The sequence below is a fragment of the Mobula birostris genome, chromosome 31 (genome assembly GCF_030028105.1).
Source record: "Mobula birostris isolate sMobBir1 chromosome 31, sMobBir1.hap1, whole genome shotgun sequence".
In the NCBI taxonomy this organism is placed as follows: Eukaryota; Metazoa; Chordata; class Chondrichthyes; order Myliobatiformes; family Myliobatidae; genus Mobula; species Mobula birostris.
Genome location: NC_092400.1, coordinates 33,592,934 through 33,615,527, shown reverse-complemented (window position 1 = coordinate 33,615,527; position 22,594 = coordinate 33,592,934). Strand labels below are relative to the sequence as shown.

The following is a 22,594-nucleotide window of genomic DNA, read 5'->3' as shown; positions in this document are numbered from 1 at the left end:
AAACCTCAACTTCTCTTCCAGGCTCTTTCTGACACACTTCCTGCTCTTCTGTCGAGCAGGTTATTTTGAAAGTAAATGGCGCATGAAGTCTTGTGGTAGTTTTCCGTGGGTTAAGCTGGACTCCGAGTGCATTCAACCGGATCGATTTATTTTCAATAACCTATAAGAAACAATATCAGCTGTCTGTCCCACAGACCAGAGACGGGATTGTACCCACTATTGATTGCTCTATTCCCATTGAGAAACTGTTCGCCTGCACATCAGTACGGGTAAGTTCTTTCTTTTTCCTTGATTGAACTCTTCGACGTTTGAATTAAATTTGAACATTTTCTAACAAGTTTTCAAATGCTATGTAGTTTGATTATTTAAACGCCTTCATCATCGTTGCTGAACAAAGATAAAAACTTCATCTCATTTCTGTCAAATGACCCAAAATTCTGCAGTTTGTTGGGGGAAAGAGACTTTGCATTTGTACATTGAACGCTCCCGGAACGGATCTTAGATTTTCATCTCATGTTTGACTCTGTCATGTATTTTACCGCTTCCCCTTCATTCTAACCTCAGTCAGAGCACTTGTAAATTAACTACCTAAATGCTGGAGTTAAAGAACTAACAGGCAGTTGGAGGAAATCGTCCTGCTGTCTGGCAGTACAGAGTTTTGTTGATAAGCTTTTTCAAATCCAGTAACCTCCCAAAACACAAGCGATTCGCTCATGTGGCCAACAGTCATAGACTCAACTTCTTCCCGTTTAAAAAGTGATCTTTTGTTCTCCTAGCGGGAGGAGGAGGGTACAGTATTGTAGCTGGTACCTAAAGGGAGTCAGTGGGCAAATCCTTCTACCTTCTGAAAAAGAAATCTGCAAATTCTGTTGTACTAAGGGAGACCAAAGTCCTCTTCCAGGTTCTGCAAGTGGCTTGACACGTGATGAAAAGCAATGATGTGCGTCTTATTCACAGAAATAATTTAAGTTGGAGGGTCATGTTTCCTAAAATATGGTGACTGATAACTTAAGACTCTCACCTCTAGAATCTGGATTCAAATCTATTCTAGTTATTGGTAAGAAGGTCACTCCTGGTTGCCAGGAATTCTACTGGGAAGTGCCTGGCCAGTCATGCCGACAGGACCTGTCCTGAACTGACCGCTTAGTGTAAAGTGCTCAACTATGCTGCCCCTAGATATTCAGGAAAACCCTGGAAGTATTCTTTTTCCTACTCGATATCATGGAAGTTTCTGGATGTAGCTGAGTCTAAGGCAGTCAATATGGTGATTAAAAATGAGAGATTCTGCAGGTCCTATCACCTGTCAGCTTGTACTCCTTCCCCTCCCTCTACCTTCTTTTTTTGGCTGCTTTGCCCCTCCTTTCCAATCCTGTTGAAATGCCTCGGGTCAAATGTCAGCCTCCCATCGTATTCCTACTCTTTTCCTCACCTGTCCATCACCTTCCTCTGGTCCTCCTCCTCTTCCTCCTCCTTCCCTTTCTCTGATAGTCCACAGTCCTCTCCTATCAGGTTCATTCTTCATCAGCCCTTTACCTTTTCCAACTATCACCTCCTCGCTTCTTATTTCAGCCCACCATACCACCTTCTTACTCTGACTTCCCTCGCTCCCGCCTCCGATTGCCTCACCTTTGCCTCCGCTCGCCTCTCCGTGGCTGGCAAAGATGGTTATTAATAAGGTGTCGAGTAGTTCTGTATTTTGCCACTGATACATAATGATTGGGCATCACTGGCACCATCTTAAACCAGCGGTGTCAGCTCAATGTCTCAGGAACTGCTTCGCCAGCAGATTTCTGAACTGACAGTGAACCAACCCATGGTTCATGGGAGCATAACACCACCTTGTTATTTTTGCTCTTTTTTTGCACTACTTATTGAAGATTTTAATATATACTTATTATAATTTATGGTATGTTTTTTTGTAATGCTGCTGCAGAACAACAAATTTCATGACGTGTCAAGGAGCATCTCTGCAAGGTTGAAGCCAAATGGGTTAGCTCAGCAGTTACAAACAAACTTGGCACCTTTGTGTTACATTTTGTCAACAGCAAACATTTTGGGTGTGTCCAGCTGGCGGATATGTACTAGCAGAGAGAATTACCGAGGAAAACTAGGACAAAATCGCAGACAGGTCGTTGGCAGTAATGGGCCGTAGTTCTCACACAGATGGGGGAAGTGTGTTATTTAAAGTTGGGAGAACTCGATATCGGATCCTGAAGGCTGCAACGTGTGGAGGTGGAGAGTGAGGCGAGGGTCCCTCAGCTTTCATTGAACCTCATGGTCGCAGTGTAGGAGGCCACAGACAGAGAGGTCAGGGTGGGCATGAGATAAAGAATTATAGTGGCAGACAACGCGTTCCTCCTGCAGGCCGAGATGAGAGTTGGTGTTCTGCAAAGTTTAAGCCAATATGCATTTGGCTTCTCCAGTGGAAGGAAGGCTCATTGTGAGCAGCAATTGCACGGGACCAGAAGACATAGGAGACGAAGTAGGCCATTCAGCCCATTGAGTTTGCTCTGTCATTCGTTCCAGGCTGATCTAGTTTTCCCTTTCAAATTCATTCTCCTTCTTTCTCGTTGTATTCTTTGATACCCTTACTAATCAAGAACTCTGTTTTAAATATATCCAATGTCTTGACCTCCATGGGCAATAATTTCCACAGATTCACCCCTCCTCTGGCTAAAATAAAATTCTCCTCTTCTGTGTTCTAAAGGGACATTCTTCTATCTGGAGGCTGTGGCCTCTGGTCCTGGACTTCCTCACTATTGGAAACATCCTCTCCATGTCCACTCCATCCAGGCCTTTCAATATTCAGTAGATTTCAGTGAGATCTCCTCATTCTTCTAAACTCCAGTGAGTACAGGCCTAGAGCCATCGAAAGACCCTTATACAGTGTGCTAACTTTCTTCATTCTCGGCATCACTCTTGTGAACCTCCTCTGGGCCCTCTCCAATGTCAGCACGTCTTTCTTTTTTTAGATAAGGGACCCAGAACTGCTCACAGTACTGCAAGTGTGGTCTGACCGAAGTTTTATAAAGCCTTGGCATTACATCTTCGGTCTTATATCCCGGTCCTCTCAAAATGGATTGGATTTGCCTTCCTTACTATGGATCAACCTGCAAGCTCTTTAGCCGGAGAGTGGTGAATCTGTGGAATTCGTTGCCACAGGCAGCTGTGGAGGCCAAGTCATTGGGTATATTTAAGGCAGACATTGATAGATTCTTGATTAGTCAGGGTATGAAGGCAGAAGATTGAGGCTGAGAGGGAAATGGATCAGCCATGATGAAATGGTGGAGCAGACACAATGGGCCAAATGGCCTAATTCTGCTCCTACATCTTATGTTCTTGTGGTCTTAACCTTTAAGGGATCCTGCATGAGGACTCCTAAGTCAAGTGCACTTGATGGAAGGAAGACTGATTTACCAAGCAAGACTCTTTGGGTTCGTGGATGAAGAGAAGAGGTGAAAGAACGAGTTGTTGTTCCACATGAAAGTGTCAAGAGAAACGTAGTGGTTGATGGGGAGAGAAAAGCAATGCAGAAAGGTTCAGGGAAGAGAATGTGTCGCTAGTGCTGGAACCCTGTTGGAGCTGGCAAAGGATGTGCAGGGTGGTGGGGTGGAAAATGAGGACAAGGGCAGTTCCATTCCCGTTCTCTCCAAGAAGAGCGAGGTTGAGATCCTAGAAGTGAGAAATATTTGAGATGTAGTCCGCAGTTCAAGAAGGAAGGAAAACATTTCAGAGGTGACAATATAGCAAGTTTCATTGGTGGAACAAAAAATGACAGATGGCGGAACTGGGAGAAGGGAATAGGACACTTAGTGTTTGCAGGGTGTGAGGAAGTGAATTCAAAACAGCCGTGGGAGTCTGTGGGTTGTGATGGATGCCTACGGCTAGCATGGTCCCTGAATGGTAAGGGAGTGATCCAGAAAGGGAAGAAAGATTCAGAGACTGACCATATGAGGGCGGGAGCAGGGCAGAGAAAGGCAGCAAAAATGACAAGTTTTTTGAGTTTTGTATGTGTGAAGGAAGCTGCACTAATGCAGCCATTGATCTACTGTTGAGGAAATGGGCCCAAATAGGACTGAAGCAAAAACCATTGCAAGTGTGTCATAATAAGGCAGGTGTTGCCTGGGCCTGTGAGAGTGCCCGGAGAGACGCTTCTTATCCGGAGAAAGTGAATTGGAATTGACTTATTATTATCCCGTGTACCAAGGTACAGTGAAAATCTTGTCTTGTGTACAGTTCATACAGATCAGATCATTGCACAGTGCATTGAGGAGAAACAAGGTAAAACAATAACAATGCAGAATAAAGTGAAACCACTGCAGAGAAAGTGCAGTGCAGGCAGACAAAAAGGTCATTGTACTATGAGTTATTCGATAGCTTTATAACAGCAGCATAGAAGCTAGCCTTGAGGCTGGTGGTACGTGCTTTCAGGCTTTTGTGTCTTCTGTCCGATGGGAGAGGGGAGAGGAGGGAATGTCTGGGATTGGTGAGGCCTTTAATAACACTGGCTGCTTTACTGAGGCAGCAAGAAGTAGAAGTTGTTTACGGTGAGGACAGGTTCCTCAAGGTTACATCACAACCTGGTAGGGAAACACCAGTCCAGGCCCATGACCAGAAGAGGTTGACGTAACCCATGCACCACAGGCAAAGCCCTCCCCACCACTGATGGAGTACTGTCGCAGGAAAGCAGCATCCCCGATCATCCAGGCCGTGCTTTCTTCTCACCACCGCCATTGGCAGGAGGTACAGAAGCCATAGGTCCCTCACGGCAAGTTCAGGAACTGTTATTACCCTACAACCCACAGGCTCCTGAACCGGAATGGATAACTTCATTCACTGCTACTCTGAACCTACAAACTACAGACTCACTTTGTAGTCTTTGATCTTTATTTAGTTATTGATTGATCAATTCACTGAGATACAGCGTGGAATAGGGCCCCTTCTGGCCCATTGAGCCGTGCTAAACCAAAGCACCCAGAGGAACCCCACGGGGTCAGGGGGAGAACGTACAGGCAGCAGGTGGGAATTGAACCTGGGTCGCCTGTATGGTAAAGCGTTGTGCTAACCACTGCACTTCTGTGCCCGACGTTAACTTTGAACTTTGAAGTTCAAGGTGAATCAGTGTGTTACTGGAGGGCTCCAGACCTTCCTGATGTGGGCTGTGGGACTGGAGAGACTGTATGTGTCAGATGAAGATGAACTGATTGTAAGCAAGAAACCGGACACTGGAAGTAGTGGAGGTCACCAGCGATGTCATGGATTGGACAGATAGAGGCAAGAGGCAAAACTAAAGAAAATTGGCCTGTCCCCTAAAACGCTCATTAATTTTTATAGAAAGCATTCTTCTAGGGTGCATCACAACCTGGTATGGAAGTTATCCTGTCCAAGACCGGAAGAAGCTGCAGAAGATCGTGAACATGACGCAGCACATCACACAAACCAATGTTCCGTCCGTGGACTCACTTTACACTGCACACTGTCGGAGCAGTGCTGCCAAGATAATCAAGGACACGACCCACCCAGCCAACACACTTTTCGTCCCTCTTCCCTCTGGGAGAAGGCTCAGGAGCTTGAAGACTCATACGGCCAGATTTGGGAACAGCTTCTTTCCAACTGTGATAAGACTGCTGAACGGATCCTGACCCGGATCTGGGCCGTACCCTCCAAATATCCAGACCTGCATCTCGGTTTTTTTGCACTACCTTACTTTCCATTTTTCTATTTTCTATTTATGATTTATAATTTAAATTTTTAATATTTACTATCGATTTGTAATCCAGGGAGCGGGAAGCGCAGAATCAAATATCACTGTGATGATTGTACGTTCTAGTTTCAATTGTTTGGCGACAAAGTTCAGAAGACTTAGGTTTGATGCAGCAAGCCGAACGATGGGTCTGTGCACACGTTACTATGTGTGAACCTTGCACAAAATGTAAAAGCCGGGAACACCACAAGGTTTGAAACTGTGCAGGGGGGGTCTTCCAGGAAAATGAGGTCTGTGACTGTATAAGAGGCAATGGCCTGACGTTCGATGGTGGGGTCATGATGAAAAGGGAAACATTAAGACTGGTCTGAGGAAAGTAGCGCAGTGGTTTGCACCATGTTTTACAGCACCAGCGACACAGGCTCAGTTCCCGCTGCCGCCTTTTGTACGTTCTCCCCGTGACTGCGTGGGTTTCCTCCGGATGCTCCGGTTTCCTCCCACAGTCCAAAGGCGTACCGGTTGGTAGGTTAATTGGTCGTTGTAAATTATCCCGTGATTAGGCTAGGGTTAAATCGGGGGATGCTGGGTGTCACGGCTGAAAGGACTGGAAGGGCCTACTTCACGCTGTATCCCAAAAAATAAACAAACAAACAAACAAACAAACAAACAAAGCGGCATTTGCTGTCCGTGAGGCAGAACACAACAGCAGCAGCCTTGTCGACAGGCTCAACGACGATATCTTTGTGAGTGAAGTCCAGGAGGAGTGCGTGAGGAGAATGGAAAAGTCGAGGCAATCAATGTGCCGTTGGATAATGGCAAGGATCCGGGGCGGGGGGGGGTCAGAGGTCAGAGGTTAAAGGGAGGGGTCCTAGTGATTTGGAAAATCTGGAGACAGGAGAAAATGTCTGCAGACTGGAGTGAGGACACTTGGCCAAAGGAGTAAGCATACTGACAAGGATACAGACAAAACTGCTCAGGCTCATGTCAGACTTGGATTCCATTGAGATGGGGACCCAGAGCCAAAGCTGAAGTCTAAATTTTGTGGTCAAGACCTTCAAAGGTGCAAACTTTGTTCCACAGAGTAGTATTGGGATAGATGATCACTGTCTCCTAATCCAACAGAGCTCCCAGCTTCACCCTGTTAAAGGTATTTGCGCATTATGCTGTTTCCTGTCTCCTCAGAACCAAGGAAGACATAACTTTCGTCTCCGATTGGGGCAAACTACATAGTGGATAATTTTGCTCTTTATCTCTTCCATCTGTCACCCCTCAGGTTCTAACTTCAACCACCTCCCCTCTCTCCACCAACCTACCTTTACCCTCACCTGTGTTTTACCCATCACCCACCCCCTTGTGGAGGTCGAGTCCTTGGGTATATCTAAAGTGGAGGTTGATAGATTCTTGATTAGTCAGGGCATCAAAGGTTACAAGGAGAAGGCAGACCCTAAGGTACAGGAGCAGAATTAGGCCATTTGGCCCATCGAGTCTACTCCACCATTTCATCATGTCTGATCCATTTCCCTCTCAGCCCCAATCTCCTGCCTTCTCCCCGTATCCGCTCATGCCCTGACCAATCAAGGGTCTATCAACCTCTACCTTAACGACACCCAATGACTTAACCTCCACATCTGCCTGTGGCAATGAATTCCACAGATTCACCACTCCCTGGCTAAAGAAACCCCTCCTCATGTCCATTCTAAACGAACGTCCCTCTGCCCTCTGATTTTAGGCTCCCCCACCATAGGGAGCATCCTCTCCACATCCACTCTAATGAGGCCTTTCACCATTCAATAGGCTTCAATGAGATCCCTCCTCATTCTTCTGAACTCCAGTGAGTAGAGGCCCAGGGCCATCAATCACTCGTATGATAAGCTGGAATAACTTTCTTCAACCTCCTTTGAACCTCCTCCAATGTCAGCACATCCTTTTTTGGATAAGGGACCAAAAACTGCTTACAATACTCACAAGTGAGGCCTCACCATTGCCTTATAAAAGCAGGAGAATGGGTTGAGAGGGATATAAATCAGCCATAATAAAATGGTGGAGCTGACTCGATGGGCTGAATGGCCTGATTTTGACCCTGTGTCTTATGGTTTGATGCTGATTTCTGACAAAATTAGATGATGGCAGTGTCGAAAGTGTACAGGAGCCAAAATCCTCCAGCTGATATTTACCACAATCCATGCACACAGTTCCACTGAACCTGAAGGAGAAGTGGAGGCAACCTGTGAAATTAACTTGACCAAATAACCTCTACAAACACTGAGCTTGTGACTGAATCGTTCCTGTCGTCATTATGTGCAAGAGTCAAACCGCACAAGAGAACTCTCAGCTCATCAAATCTCCAGTTGGGTCTTCAACTGAATTCTTCAATTGAAGAGCTTTTCCACCTTTTTGATGTTCAAAAAGCTGCACAATTAAAACAGAGAATGCTGGAAATACACAGTGGGTCAGGCAGTGTCTGTGGAGTGAGAAACAGTCACCAGGTCAGGCAATGTCTGTGGAGTGAGAAACAGTGTCACCAGGTCAGGCAGTGTCTGTGGAGTGAGAAACAGTCACCAGGTCAGGCAGTGTCTGTGGAGTGAGAAACAGGGTCACCAGGTCAGGCAGTGTCTGTGGAGTGAGAAACAGGGTCACCAGGTCAGACAGTGTCTGTGGAGTGAGAAACAGTCACCAGGTCAGACAGTGTCTGTGGAGTGAGAAACAGTGTCACCAGGTCAGGCAGTGTCTGTGGAGTGAGAAACAGTCACCAGGTCAGGCAGTGTCTGTGGAGTGAGAAACAGGGTCACCAGGTCAGGCAGTGTCTGTGGAGTGAGAAACAGGGTCACCAGGTCAGACAGTGTCTGTGGAGTGAGAAACAGTCACCAGGTCAGACAGTGTCTGTGGAGTGAGAAACAGTGTCACCAGGTCAGGCAATGTCTGTGGAGTGAGAAACAGTCACCAGGTCAGGCAGTGTCTGTGGAGTGAGAAACAGGGTCACCAGGTCAGGCAGTGTCTGTGGAGTGAGAAACAGGGTCAGTGGGTCAGGCAGTGTCTGTGGAGTGAGAGACAGCATCAGTGGGGCAGGCAGTGTCTGTGGAGTGAGAGACAGGGTCAGTGGGTCAGACAGTGTCTGTGGAGTGAGAAACAGGGTCAGTGGGTCAGACAGTGACTGTGGAGTGAGAGACAGGGTCACCAGGTCAGACAGTGTCTGTGGAGTGAGAAACAGTCACCAGGTCAGACAGTGTCTGTGGAGTGAGAAACAGTGTCACCAGGTCAGGCAGTGTCTGTGGAGTGAGAAACAGTCACCAGGTCAGGCAGTGTCTGTGGAGTGAGAAACAGGGTCACCAGGTCAGGCAGTGTCTGTGGAGTGAGAAACAGGGTCAGTGGGTCAGGCAGTGTCTGTGGAGTGAGAGACAGCATCAGTGGGGCAGGCAGTGTCTGTGGAGTGAGAGACAGGGTCAGTGGGTCAGACAGTGTCTGTGGAGTGAGAAACAGGGTCAGTGGGTCAGACAGTGTCTGTGGAGTGAGAGACATGATCAGTGGGTCAGACAGTGTCTGTGGAGTGAGAAACAGGGTCAGTGGGTCAGGCAGTGACTGTGGAGTGAGAAACAGGGTCAGTGGGTCAGGCAGTGTCTGTGGAGTGAGAGACAGCATCAGTGGGGCAGGCAGTGTCTGTGGAGTGAGAGACAGGGTCAGTGGGTCAGACAGTGTCTGTGGAGTGAGAAACAGGGTCAGTGGGTCAGACAGTGTCTGTGGAGTGAGAGACATGATCAGTGGGTCAGACAGTGTCTGTGGAGTGAGAAACAGGGTCAGTGGGTCAGGCAGTGACTGTGGAGTGAGAAACAGGGTCAGTGGGTCAGGCAGTGACTGTGGAGTGAGAGACAGGGTCACCAGGTCAGACAGTGTCTGTGGAGTGAGAAACAGTCACCAGGTCAGACAGTGTCTGTGGAGTGAGAAACAGTGTCAGTGGGTCAGGCATTGTCCGTGGAGTGAGAAGCAGTCACCAGGTCAGACAGTGTCTGTGGAGTGAGAGACAGGGTCACCAGGTCAGACAGTATCTGTGGAGTGAGAGACAGGGTCAGTGGGTCAGGCAGTGACTGTGGAGTGAGAAACAAGGTCAGTGGGTCAGGCAGTGACTGTGGAGTGAGAAACAGTCACCAGGCCAGGCAGTGTCTGTGGAGTGAGAAACAGGGTCAGTGGGTCAGGCAGTGTCTGTGGAGTGAGAGACAGTCACCAGGTCAGGCAGTGTCTGTGGAGTGAGAAACAGGACAGAACGAGGACTGCTGTCTGACCTGCTGGATGTTTCAGGTAATTTCTGCTCACTATTTTATACGAAAGCTGTTGAAGCATCCTCTCGATGATGTATAACATCAACTCGAGCTCTGCATATGCCGGAAACCCAGAGCAACACAAACAAAATGCTGGAGGAACTCAGCAGGCCAGGCAGCATCTGTGGAAGGGAATAAACAGTTGGCATTTCAGGCCGGGACACTTCATCAGGACCGATGTTTGTGTTACTGTCAATGATTGTCTCCTAGTGAGGCCGGACCAAAGGCATCCTCTCCGTCTGGAACTTCTCTCTCAGGTAGCGCCAGTGGCCGGGATATCATCCGTTGGATACAGTTACCGTTAGCCATGAAGGCTGATGTAGCCTTAAAGAAAGCCTCAACAATTTGGTTTTAATGGCTAACAGAGACTTAGATCCACCGTCATTATCAGCTTCGTGAGATCTGTGTTATCATGAGAGTAGTACGTGTCCCATTGCACAAACTCTTGTGCAAGCAATGAAATGCAATGCAACGTTACAAGAACATTGCTGGTATATTAGTGGTGAATAAAACTCTACTTAAACCAGCTGGTTCTGAACATCTTCCATTGATCTGAATAGAGTGCACAGAACAGAGGTATATAAAATTATGATGGGTATAGATACAGTGAATGCAAGCAGGCTTTTTCCACTGAGGCAAGGGGAGATAAAAACCAGAGGACATGGGTTAAGGGTGAAGGGGGAAAAGTTTAAAGGGAACATTGGGGGGGCTTCTTCACACAGAGAGTGGTGGGAGTGTGGAATGAGCTGCCAGATGAAGTGGTAAATGTGGGCTCACTTTTAACATTTGAGCAGGACTTGGACAGGTACATGGATGAGAGGTGTATGGAGGGATATGGTCCAGGTGCAGGTCAGTGGGACTAGGCAGAAAAATGGTTTGGTACAGCCAAGAAGGGCCAACAGGCCTGTTCCTGTGCTGTAATGTTCTGTGGTTCTATGGTTCTAACAGCCATTCCGGCAAATATAGCACAGTGGGTACATTTGGACTGTGGGTCCGGGTGAGGCAACACTTCGCCTGTGAAATCTGTCGGGGTCGCCTATTGTGTCTGGCGCTCACCACGTGGTCTGCTCTGCGTTGATGAGACCCGTTGGAAATTGGGCGACAGCTTCATCAAGCACCTCCACTCCATCCGCCAAAAGTGGAACTTCCTAGTGGACAAACATTTTAATCCCCATTCCCATTCCCGTTCCGACATGTCGGTCTATGGCCTCCTCTTGTGCCAAGGTGAGGCCACCCTCAGGGTGGAGGAGCAACACCTTATATTCCGTCTGGGTAGCCTCCAACCTGATGGTATGAACATCATTTTTTCCTTCAGGGATAAAAATACCCTCCCCCTTCCCTCTTCTTCTATTCCTCATTCTGTCCTCTTCCCTCTCCTCACCTGCTTATCACCTCCCTCTGGGTCCCTTCCTCCTTCTCTTTCTCCTGTGGTCCACTCTCCTTCCCTATCAGATTCCTTCCTCTCCAGCCCTTCACCTTTCCCACCCACCTGGCTTCACCCGTCACCTTCCAGCCAGCCTCCTTCCCCTCCCTCCCACCTTTTCATTCTGATGTCTTCTCCCTTCCTTTCCAGTCCTGATGAAGGGTCTTTGCCCGAAAGGCTGGCTGTTCATTTATTTCCATGGACGCTGCCTGACCTGCTGAGTTCCTCCAGCATTTTGTGTGTGTTGCTTTTGACTGATCTAGAGGTCACAGGTCACTGAGCAATTGGACAGGTAATCTAGAGGCTGCGGCTAGTGATTTGGAATCCTAGCGCAGCAGAAGGGAATTTTAAAATTCAGTTAACTAAATAACGTGGAGTAAGAAACTAGTATTGGTAACTGTGTCTGTGAAATTTTAGCTTTTTCCTCATGGTTATTAGATCTTGAATGGGCCTCCCATACACTAAAAGGTGAAATTTTGAACATTTTTTCTGCCGATCTACCTTGTCATTATGACCTTTGCACTTTGCCTGCCTACCTGCATTGCTCCTTTTCAGTAACTGTGATATACTTTTCTCCCCAAATGTTGCTTCCGATGAAGACAAAACCAATCGAGGCAGGTAGCCGAGTCCAGCAGCACATTGGATTTTTCTGGCTGCTTTCGAACGAGGAGCAAGAGATGGCCACAGTAGATGGTTGTCAGGGTAACAGAACAGTAGTGGATACGGCCTAGTCCATCATAGATAAAGCCCTCCCCATCACTGAGCACATCTACATGAAATGCCGTCACAGGAGAGTGGCATCCATCAACAGGAATCCCCACCAAGCAGGACATGCTCTCTTCCCACTACTGAGAAGAAGGTATAGGAGCCTCAAGACTCACACCATCAAGTCCAGGAACAGTTATTATTTTTTTTATTTAGGCCCTTCCAGCCCTAATGCTAACCTCAATCACGGTACAATTTACAATGACCAATCAACCAGTATGACTTTGGATTGTAGGAGGAAATTGGAGCATGTGGAGGAAACCCACACAATCACAGGGGGAAGATCCAAACTCCTCACTGATGGTGGCAGGAATTGAACCCATGTTGTTGGTACTGTAAACCATTGTGCTAACCACTACACTACCGTGCTACCCCTCTTGAACCAAAGGAGATAACTTCACTCAACCTCACTTGCCCCATCATTGAACTGTTGAAATGTTCCCCCAATCCATGGACTCACTTTCGACGACTCTTCCTCCCGTGTGCTCAATATTTATTGTTTCTTCTTTTTGTATTTGCACAGTTGGTTGTCTTCTGCACTCTGGTTGAATGACCAAGTTGGGTGGTCTTTTAGTGATTCTGTTATGGATATTATCCCAGAGATTTATTGAGCTCAAGAAAGTGAACCTCGGGGTTATATGTGGTGACATATATGTACTTAGATAGTAAATTTACTTTGAATTTTGAACTTTAACCATAGCCTGTTCTCCGTATGTACTGCCTCAATGTATTTACATAAGGCCTAATCTATCAGGGTGGCATGCAAAGACAAGCTTTTGACAGTATCTCGGTAAATAATAAACCAATTTCAATACCAATACTCACCTTGCTGGCCCAGAGAGAAACGGGTCTGTCACCCTCACATACTGTGATAGAGTTTGGCATTGACTAGATGGGCTGAAGGGCCTGTTTCTGTGCTGTAGTCCCTATGACTCCTAACTCGAGTTCTCCAAACCCTTTCCAGTGTAGTTGCCTGCGGGGGGCGGGGGGAGTTGGGGGATACTCAGTTCAGGGGCAATTCGGAACATACCGTATAAGCAGTGACACCCACAACCTGTAAAAGATGAGGGGAACGGCAAACAAAGGACGCTTGTTGGAAGACTCGAAGGTCAAAGTGGGATTGTCAAATGTTAGTCATCGCTAAAGCTCACCCTGTGAGCACTATTCTGGCTAGAGCCCTGAAATCAATTGATTATAGTAAAGCAAGACTGAGGAACAGAGCTTTGCTGGTCAACAGGCAAATTCTACACCACTGATTCAGTTGACGTGAATTCAAATATCCCATTGCTCCTCAGAGAAGGAGATCTGTTCTTCACCAGTCCAGATTCATAACCAATGCCACGAAGTTAGTTAGTTATTAAATTTACTTGGTATTTTGGCGAGAAGGCAGGTGTATGGGGTCGAGTGTTGCACTGGCCTTCACCAACCGTGGGATTGAGCTTAAGAGCCGAGAGATAATGTTACAGCTATGTAGGACCTTGGTCAGACCCCACTTGGAGTACTGTGCTCAGTTCTGGTCGCCTCACTACAGGAAGGATGTGGAAACTATAGAAATGGTGCAGAGGAGATCTACAAGGATGTTTTCTGGATTGGGGAGCATGCCTTATGAGAATAGGTTGAGTGAACTCGGCCTTTTCTCCTTGGAGCGGTGAAGGATGAGAGGTGACCTGATAGAGGTGTATAAGATGATGAGAGGCATTGATCGTGTGGATAATCAGAGGCTTTTCCCCAGGGCTGAAAGGGCACAAGAAGGCACAATGTTAAGGTGCTTGGAAGTAGGCACAGAGGAGATATCAGGGGTAAGGTTTTTACGTAGAGGGTGGTGAGTGCGTGGAATGGGCTGCCGACAACAGTGGTAGAGACAGATAGAATAGGGTCTTTTAGGAGACTCCTGGATAGGTACAAGGAGCTTAGAAAAATAGAGGGCTATGGGTAACCCTAGGTAATGTCTAAAGTAAGTATATGTTCGGCACAGCATTGTGGGCCGAAGGGCCTGTATTGTGCTGTAGGTTTTCTATATTTATATGTTTCTAATAGATGTGTACCCTGGCTCCAAATTACAGTGTTTTGATTCAGTGGAATACATTTCTGATACTTACTGACCAGGGCTAAGCTTCTAGATACTAGTCTGTAAAAATAGGGCATCAGAATGGTGGTGGTTAACGTGAACGGCAATAACGTTCTGGCACAAAATTTCAGGGTAAACTATCATACTGTTAATATCTGTATTTTGGTCAAATGATATCTGATTCACCCAGGCAGATTATCTTAACAAGCACAGGGATGTGGCAGGCAGGTACTCTGTTATGAAAACAAACTCACTAACACTTCTTAAAAAACCAATTGCAAATAACAAGGAGTTGTTTGATTGCTTTGGGCATCACAGATAATTCCCCTGGGCAATTGGGTGATGGAGCTTACAACAGGATTAACTTGGCACCGCTTGAAATCTTTCATGTCAAGGTGGCACGATAGCGTAGTTGTTAGCACAACGCTTTACACGTGACCCAGGTTCAATTCCCACCGCTGTCTGTAAGGAGTATGTACGTTCTGCTCATGACCGTGTGGGTTTCCTCCGGGTGCTCTGGTTTCCTCCCACAGTCCAAAGATGCACTGATTGCTAGGTTAATTTGTCATTGTAAATTGCCCCGTAATTAGGCTAGAGTGAAATCAGGGGTTTGCAGGGCAGTGGGCCTCGAATTGCCGGAAGGGCCTTCTCTGAGCTGTATCCCAGTGAAAAAGTAAAGGGCACAGTTTAAGAATAAGGGGTAGGCCATTTAGAACGGAGTTGAGGAAAAACTTTTTCACCCAGAGAGTGGTGGATATATGGAATGCTCTGCCCCAGAAGGCTGTGGAGGCCAAGTCTCTGGATGCTTTCGAGAAAGAGATGGATAGAGCTCTTAAAGATAGCAGAATCAAAGGTTATGGGGATAGGGCAGGAACTGGATACTGATTGTGGATGATCAGCCATGATCACAGTGAATGGAAGTGCTGGCTCGAAGGGCCGAATGGCCTACTCCTGCACTTATTGTCTATTGTCTTATTGCAGCAGCTTGCCCATAACCTTTCACATAACCTTTCTTGAATTTCCACCTTAAAGCCCTCATCTTTCCATTGTGTTTAACACCACTTCATCGACCACTTCCTATTCACAACCTCCTTGGAGGTTGTTTCTTTGATTCACCATGCGTCCTAATGAGGTCACTTTCAATCCATTACATCACCACATCAGAATCACCCTAAAAATTTGCTTTTAAGTCAACCAAGCTGCTTGAAAGTTTTCAAAATGATTATTGCAGTTCTCTTAGAGAAAATATGTGCTGGATGATGAAAGATGGTAAGCATTGTGCTATCTCTTGTGGTTTAGTTGACTAAACAGGAAATCTTGCATCAATGTTCCCTGCAAAAAAAATCCCATCTGCTGCAAGTTCATCTTTATACAAAGCAGAGATTATTGTGATCCTCCGTGAATGGAGGAAGGGAAATTCAGGTTCCTGAGTGAACGTATAGCTAATGGAAAGTCATCGATAAACATTGAAGTAAAGAGGATTTGAGTTTAATATAATGAAAGGTACATTTTAATTGCTGGGCGGCAGGGTGGAGATACGTCTCTACCGAAGGAAGTGTAAGGCACTCCTTCCCTTCACTACTCTGCAGGTCACCTTTAGGCGAGGTGTAGCACCTGCCTAGCCCCCCGATCAGGGTCACGTGAAGCCAAGGCAGTAGGTATGAGCAGCTGGTGCGTATCACAAGTCCTGGCTATGCAACCACTGGCGCCAGGCAGACAATCTCTGAAGAGTATTGATAATGGCTGGAGTCACCCATCTTGTAAAGACACTGCCTAGAAAAAGGCAATGGCAAACCACTTCTGTAAGACAATTTGCCAAGAACAATTATGGTCAATATGAATGAAGGTAATATTTTAATTGAATGACCTACCATTTGAGGTTAGAACGAAAAGACCACCAGAGTAATTCTAACTATATTTACCTCTATTAGATCATATAACTATAAGAGAGGGAGCAGAATTAGGCCATCTGGCCCATCAAGTCTGTTCTGGCATTTGATCATGTCTGATTTATTTTCCTTCTCAACCCCATTCTTCTGCCCTTACTAATCAAGAACCTATCAGCCTCCACTTCAACGATAACCCAAAGACTTGGCCTCCACAGCTCCCTGTGGCAATGACTTATGCAGATGGACCACGCTCAGACTAAAGGAATTCCTTCTCATCCATTGTTAGATGAAGTGTTTAGTTGATCGGGTGTTTTAATTTCTTATTTTTGACCATTAAGTATTTGAAAGAAGTGGAACTTTTCTGAGGAACAGTCTCAAACAGCCTTGTTTACTTGCTTTGGCCTAAATAATGATGCCAGCAACAGTAAGAAAAGGCAAATCTACACCAGGGTGCTTGCTAGATCTTTGTATGCAGCTGTTTTCAACACCAACACAATCTGGATCATAATTTAGACCTTATGGAGTTATAGAGATTCCATGCTAAATGAAGGGAAAGAAAAGCAATTTACTTTATTTATGACAAAAGATAATTTGTAGGTTCTTGGTGTAATTCTTCCAGTATTCAAAGTTGTGTTTATTGTCATATGCACAAGTATGTATACCTCCTGCACCTTATAAAATGGTCACTGAGTGTGTGATAGAGATCTTCTGCTGCTGTAGCCCAGCCACTTCAAGGTTCCATGTGTTGTGCGTTCAGAGATGCTCTTCTGCACACCGTGTGGTTATTTGAATAACTGTCACCTTCCTGTCAGCAATAGTTTTGGAGGTAGTCAAATTACTAAATCTATTACAGACAATCAGGCAAGCCAACATTTTGCTGATTTTTCATATTAACTCCAATACATCCAATCATATCTGCAGAAGGCAAAACTCAACTTTGATCAAACAGGTTTAGATGACAGAAACAGATTTACGGGTCTGAACTAGGTCCCTTCCTCTTGCCGAGATATGGCAGAAAGATTTGCAAAGCAGCGGCTGTGCTGCATGCACCCCTTTGCACCGACAGTCTTCTTTTTCCTTTCTTCTGCTTTGCTACCTTTGGCATTTGACCCTTCACCTTACCAGCACAAGTTAGGTTCCCGTGAACTTGACCACCCAGCAGTCGAGCAACTGCTTTCAGAGTGGTCTGCTCACTGATACCAAGTTGTCCACCAATGGCATTATCGTCCAAGGGAGGGCAACAGAAGGGACACATTCCAATAATTTAATACGTGCCTTAACTTCCCCAGTGGGTTCTTCCCCAGTCACGTTACGTGTGTGGGTTGAAACAGTCTGACCATTCTCCTTTTGCCTACAGAACTGCCGTTCACTGGAAATCTTTTGTTTGTTCTTTCATGGGTTTTTTTGTGCACCATTCTCCGTAAACTCTAGAGACTGTTGAATGTGAAAATCCCAGGAGGTCAGCAGTTCCTGAGAGACTCAAACCACCTCCACTGGCACCAACAATAATTCCACGGTCAAACTCACTCAGATCACATTCCTTCCCCATTCTGATGTTCAGTCTGAAAAGCAACAGAACCTCTTGACCATGCCTGCATGCTTTTTTGCATGGAGTTGCTGCCAGCTGATTGGCTGATTAGATATTTGCATTAACAAGCGGGTGTACAGGTGCCACTGAGTGTATGCACGGGTGGAATGAAAACCTTCCTTACAGCAGCATCACTCAGCATCACAGAAAGAGCATTCAGAATCAGGTTTATGAATGTGTCATGAAATTTGTTAACTTAGCAGCAGCAGTTCAATGCTGTGCATAATATAGAAGAAACAAGCAAATAAATGAATCGATTACAGTATATGTATATTGAATAGATTAAACATCGTGCAAAAACAGAAATAACATATATTTAAATAGTGAGATAGTGTCCAAGGGTTCAATGTCCATTTAGGAATCGGATGGCAGAGGGGAAGGAGCTGTTCCTGAATCGCTGAGTGTGTGCCTTCAGGCTTCTGTACCTCCTCTCTGGTGGTAGCAATGGGAAGAGGGCATGTCCTGGGTGGTGGGGGGGCCTTAATGATGGATGCTGCCTTTCTGAGGCATTGCTCCTTGGAGATGTCCTGGATGCTGGGGAGGCTAGTGCCCGTGATGGAGCTGAGTTCACAACTTTCTGCAGCTTATTTTGATGCTGTGCAGTGTCCCCCCGCCCCCCCCATATTTAACTTGTTAAGCTCAATTGTCTGGTTAAACATTTCAATTACTTTTATCATTGATTAAATATTCAAACACAATCTTAATCATTGGGCCGTAAGTCAAACGTTGAGAAGCGGATTGAAGCACCACATTTGGATTTTCTAGTTTGATACAGTTTCCTGTTCCATGGGGAAAAAGTTGTTAAATAATCACCATTTCTTTAATTTTTAGTCCCAATTTGTGAAACAGTTTTAATGTGTTTGAGTGCAATCGAGACAGTTCTGTGGTAATGTTTTTGAATGTATATTCTGTTTTAGAATCCCAGCAATATTCATGAGGGTTAACCTGTAAAAAGAAGCTTGAAAAGTTTCTTTCTGCCAGTACGAACTTGCAGCTGAACATGCCAGACAGTAAAGCACGAGGAATTTGTTGTACACGCCACAAGTTGCAAACAATAACAAACACATGTGCACTAATATTGTAGTTTTGCTGCATCGAGAGATTTCTAAATACTTGTGGTTTCTTTTAGGAACAGCTTCTTGCAGACATGCAGGCGATGTGGTGCCGTCTTTCTGTGCTCCTTGCCGTTGTGTCCAGCGTGGCTGTAATGGGAGAAAGCACGAGTGCGAAACCAGGTACAACTGAACCAACTTCTGTTGTAACAACTGCTGATGTACTGGGACAAAGCACAGGGAAAACGCCGGAGACATCTAGCTCAACTAAACCGACCTCCGTTGCAACAAGTGTCAGTGTGTTGCAGAGCACAAGGACAACTTTGCAGACAACTGATTCCACTGAACAAACTTCTGTTGTAACAAGTGCCAAAGTACTGGGACAAACCACAAGTGAAACTCTGGAGTTATCTCATCCAACACAGCCAACTTCCACTGGAGTGATCCAAAACCCAAGCAGCACAATGAGTTTACCAGCTCCTACAACTCTGTATCTAACCAGCGCACGCACAGAAGATATGAATGGAAGTCCTGTCCAGCTCACTTCCACAACAAATCCCCCGATTCAAACAACCCAAGGTGTCAGTTCTTCTCAACAACCTACTACTGATATGATACGATTGTCTACCTCTACTGGAATTGAAGAAGGGACCAGTACCAGCCAGGAGCCCACTGTCCCTGATAGATCTGAGCAGTGGACGACAGCTGACCCTGCAAGTGTGTCTGAAGTCACATCGTTCTCTACTCCGGTCACCAATATTTCAGAGGTTAATGGGATTCTTGGTCCAGGTGTAAAGAGGAAAAGACAATCTCCTCCAACCAGCACGATTACTTCAGCAACAAAGCACTCAACAACTACTGCTGCCACTTCCAGTAAAGCAAGCGGAAGCAAGGTGACCTCAGCAGTTCCCGTTGTCAATGACCTCACCAAAGTCACCACCAAAAATTACAATAGACTTACAACTGCTCAAGCGACAACCAAGAAAATTAGTCTTGTGACTCAGTGCCTCATAGTCATTGCCATTCTGGCAGGCATCTGTACCATCTTTGTCATCTGTACCATCGTCCTGTGCACCAAGCTCTCCACCCAAAGGCACAACTACAGAGTTAACCAGATGAATGGCACAGAACTGATATGCATCTCTGCTCTACTGCCTGAAGAAGAAAGAAAGATGAGGAAAAAACTGCGCCCAAAACGGTTAAGAGATTTGAAGGAAACCATGACTGGGCAAAACAGCGACACTGATGACGATGACCTTACCCTCCAGAGCTTTGTGACTGAACACTAGAGCTTCCCATTAACCTGTAGGCGCAGAGACAACCTCCTGGCCCTGAGATAATTATACAGTACTGGATGAACCAAATATTGAGCTTTGATTAATAACATAGAAGTATCTCTGCAGACTGAGATCTGAAAGGTATCGAGGAGTGATGGTTTTCTCTATATTGTGTTCTTTTGGACTTCCTGATTTACACACTGCTCTTGCAAAGGCTTTTGTTATGAGCAGACCTGACTCGGTTGACATCTGACTACAGAGATCAGGTTGCTACGCAAAACTTACATGCTCTCGACAAATTTTTAAAACATCTTAAGTATAAATATTTTGTTTTAAGTGGACTTGCTTCATTGAGGATAACGATAATTGGAGGCAAAGTTTTGATTATAGATTAAGTGTCAAACATTCCTGAGGTCTTTGTGAAGAAACTTAGCATACTGGAGAGTGAGCTCCTGAAGCACTGATTCGTTTCTTCTGCGGCCTAGCCAGTCCCCTGAGCTGAGGGACCAACTCTCTTACAGGTGGCATTGCAGCAAAGTGGGATTAACTTAATAAGGTGAAAAATGAAAATCTGCTTAATTCATTTATGAGTCAGAGCTGATAATATTGACCATTGACCACTGATCAGTTTGGTAGACACATTTTTCTTCGCAGACGGGGAAATGAAGGCCTCTGGGGAAGAGGTGAGGCCTGGGGGCGGGGCAGATCAGGCACGGTCATATTGGATGGCAAGGAGGACTTGAAGGACCGAGGGACCCACTCCTGCTCCTACTTTCTTGGCGGGAAGACCTGCTGAAGGAAGTAGTGAAGTCTCTTCACTTTCTAAGAGAGGGTGACACAGAACTCCAAAGCAGTGGGATGCGTTTCAGGTTCGGTACCACGATGACCTACCTTTCTGGGGTTTGTGAATGTGGTGGAACTGCCGAGCAACGACAGGAACAAAGTGTGGTAAAAACAATCACCTCCTCTGCAACAAACTGGTCACCTTTAAATAAATACCACTCTGCAATCCCACCAATTCTTGCCCCTCAGCGCCGCTGTCTGCCTCACCACATTCGTACTGGGAAAGCAGCCACAAGCATCACTGAGCTGGACAAAGAACTGACAGACATGAAGATCTGAGTGGTCCCCATCCTGTGCCAAAAGATACTGAGGCCTCAATGGATACATTCAAAGTCTGACCTGCTTGTGGATTCTGCAGAAGTTAGCATACTGCCTCATCTTTCAAAGCAGGTCTCTTAGCACTTTTAACAGGGGGCTGGCTCAGTGTGGTGCACTGAAGATCACCCCATTCTGAAAGGTGCAAGTAATGTGCAGTCGGGCCTGTGGATGGCCAAGTAGAGGAACCAGCATTTCAGCTGCTCTACAAAGTAGGACTGAATTGAAAAGATGAAATGTGCTTGTTGCAAATTATTAGTAAACTGTCCAGCTCTGGAACAGTGGGCTTCACGAGCATCTCTTAATAAAATAAGACAGCACCAGTCTCTCTCTGAGTTTTGTTTTGATAGAAGTGTTTTTTGTCAGCCATTGTTATATGGGGCAAAATCCCCAAGCATTCTGAACTCTGGTTTTTAGACTAAACCTGAAATTGTGAACTGGGACCAGTTTTGAGTTTCAGATAAACCTTTTATTTTAAGCTTCTCGAAAGGAAATGGGTGTTTCTGGTAAGGCCCCCCCCCCAATTGCTCAAACCACCTTGGTGAGAGACAGGGGACCTTCCATTGAGAGTGCACGGTGCTGGGAAGGGTGTCCCGGAATTTGGACCCAGTGATAAAAGATGCCGTGTGACTTGGGGGGGCAGCGGCGACACAGTATCATAACGGTTAGCATAGCGCTCTACAGCACCAGTGATCAGTGTTTGATTCCCACTGCCGTCTCTAAGGAGTTTGTACGTTCTCCCCATGACTGCGTAGGTTACCACCAGTCGCCCTGGTTCTGTCCCACAATCCTAAGAGGTGTGGGTTAGGGTTAGTAAGTTGTGGGCATGCTATGTTAGCGCTGGGAGAGTGGAGACATTTGTAGGCTGCCCTCAGAACATCTTGGACTACGTTGGTTGTTGATGCAAAAACAGGGCATTTCTTTGTGTGTTTTGAGGTTTGAATGTGTATGTGACAAATAAAGCAAATGATATCTAGAGAAAACCTGGATGATTCCTTGTTCCTGCTGTGGTTGTCCTTTCAATTGATGCAGGTCATGAGTTTGAGATGTTCTATTGCAGTAATAAAGGTGAGTAACAATGGTACAATTTGTTAAGGTCCTGTAAGACAACCTTGGTTCGCCAGTTCAGACGATGGGAGTTGTGCCAGTCCAGCTTATTGCTTTATTTTGGATGGTGCCAAGCTTTCTGAGCATTGTCCAGTTGGAAAGGCTTTGTGGAGTCAGGAGGTGAGTTATTCACCACCATCTTCTGAGCAGCTGCTACAGATGCAATATTAATGTGTCTGGCCCTCTCGAGTCTCTAGTCAATGTGAACCCCAGCATGTTGATGGTGAGGAAATCAATGTTTGAATGTCAAGAG

The 22,594-nt window shown here is 46.0% G+C and overlaps 1 protein-coding gene across 1 annotated transcript; it reads left to right on the top strand.

The window, feature by feature from the left end:
• Positions 1 to 22,205, top strand: selplg (selectin P ligand). Its single transcript, XM_072247480.1, has 2 exons — positions 1 to 269; positions 18,877 to 22,205. Exon 2 carries the CDS (start codon positions 18,895 to 18,897, stop codon positions 20,086 to 20,088), a length of 1,194 nt encoding a protein of 397 aa, XP_072103581.1. The 5' UTR covers positions 1 to 269; positions 18,877 to 18,894; the 3' UTR covers positions 20,089 to 22,205.
• Positions 22,206 to 22,594: the final 389 nt, after the last annotated feature.

Coding starts and splice junctions, on each gene's coding strand:
- selplg (XM_072247480.1), top strand. CDS start 18,895: ATGCAGGCGATGTGGTGCCGTCTTTCTGTGCTCCTTGCCGTTGTGTCC.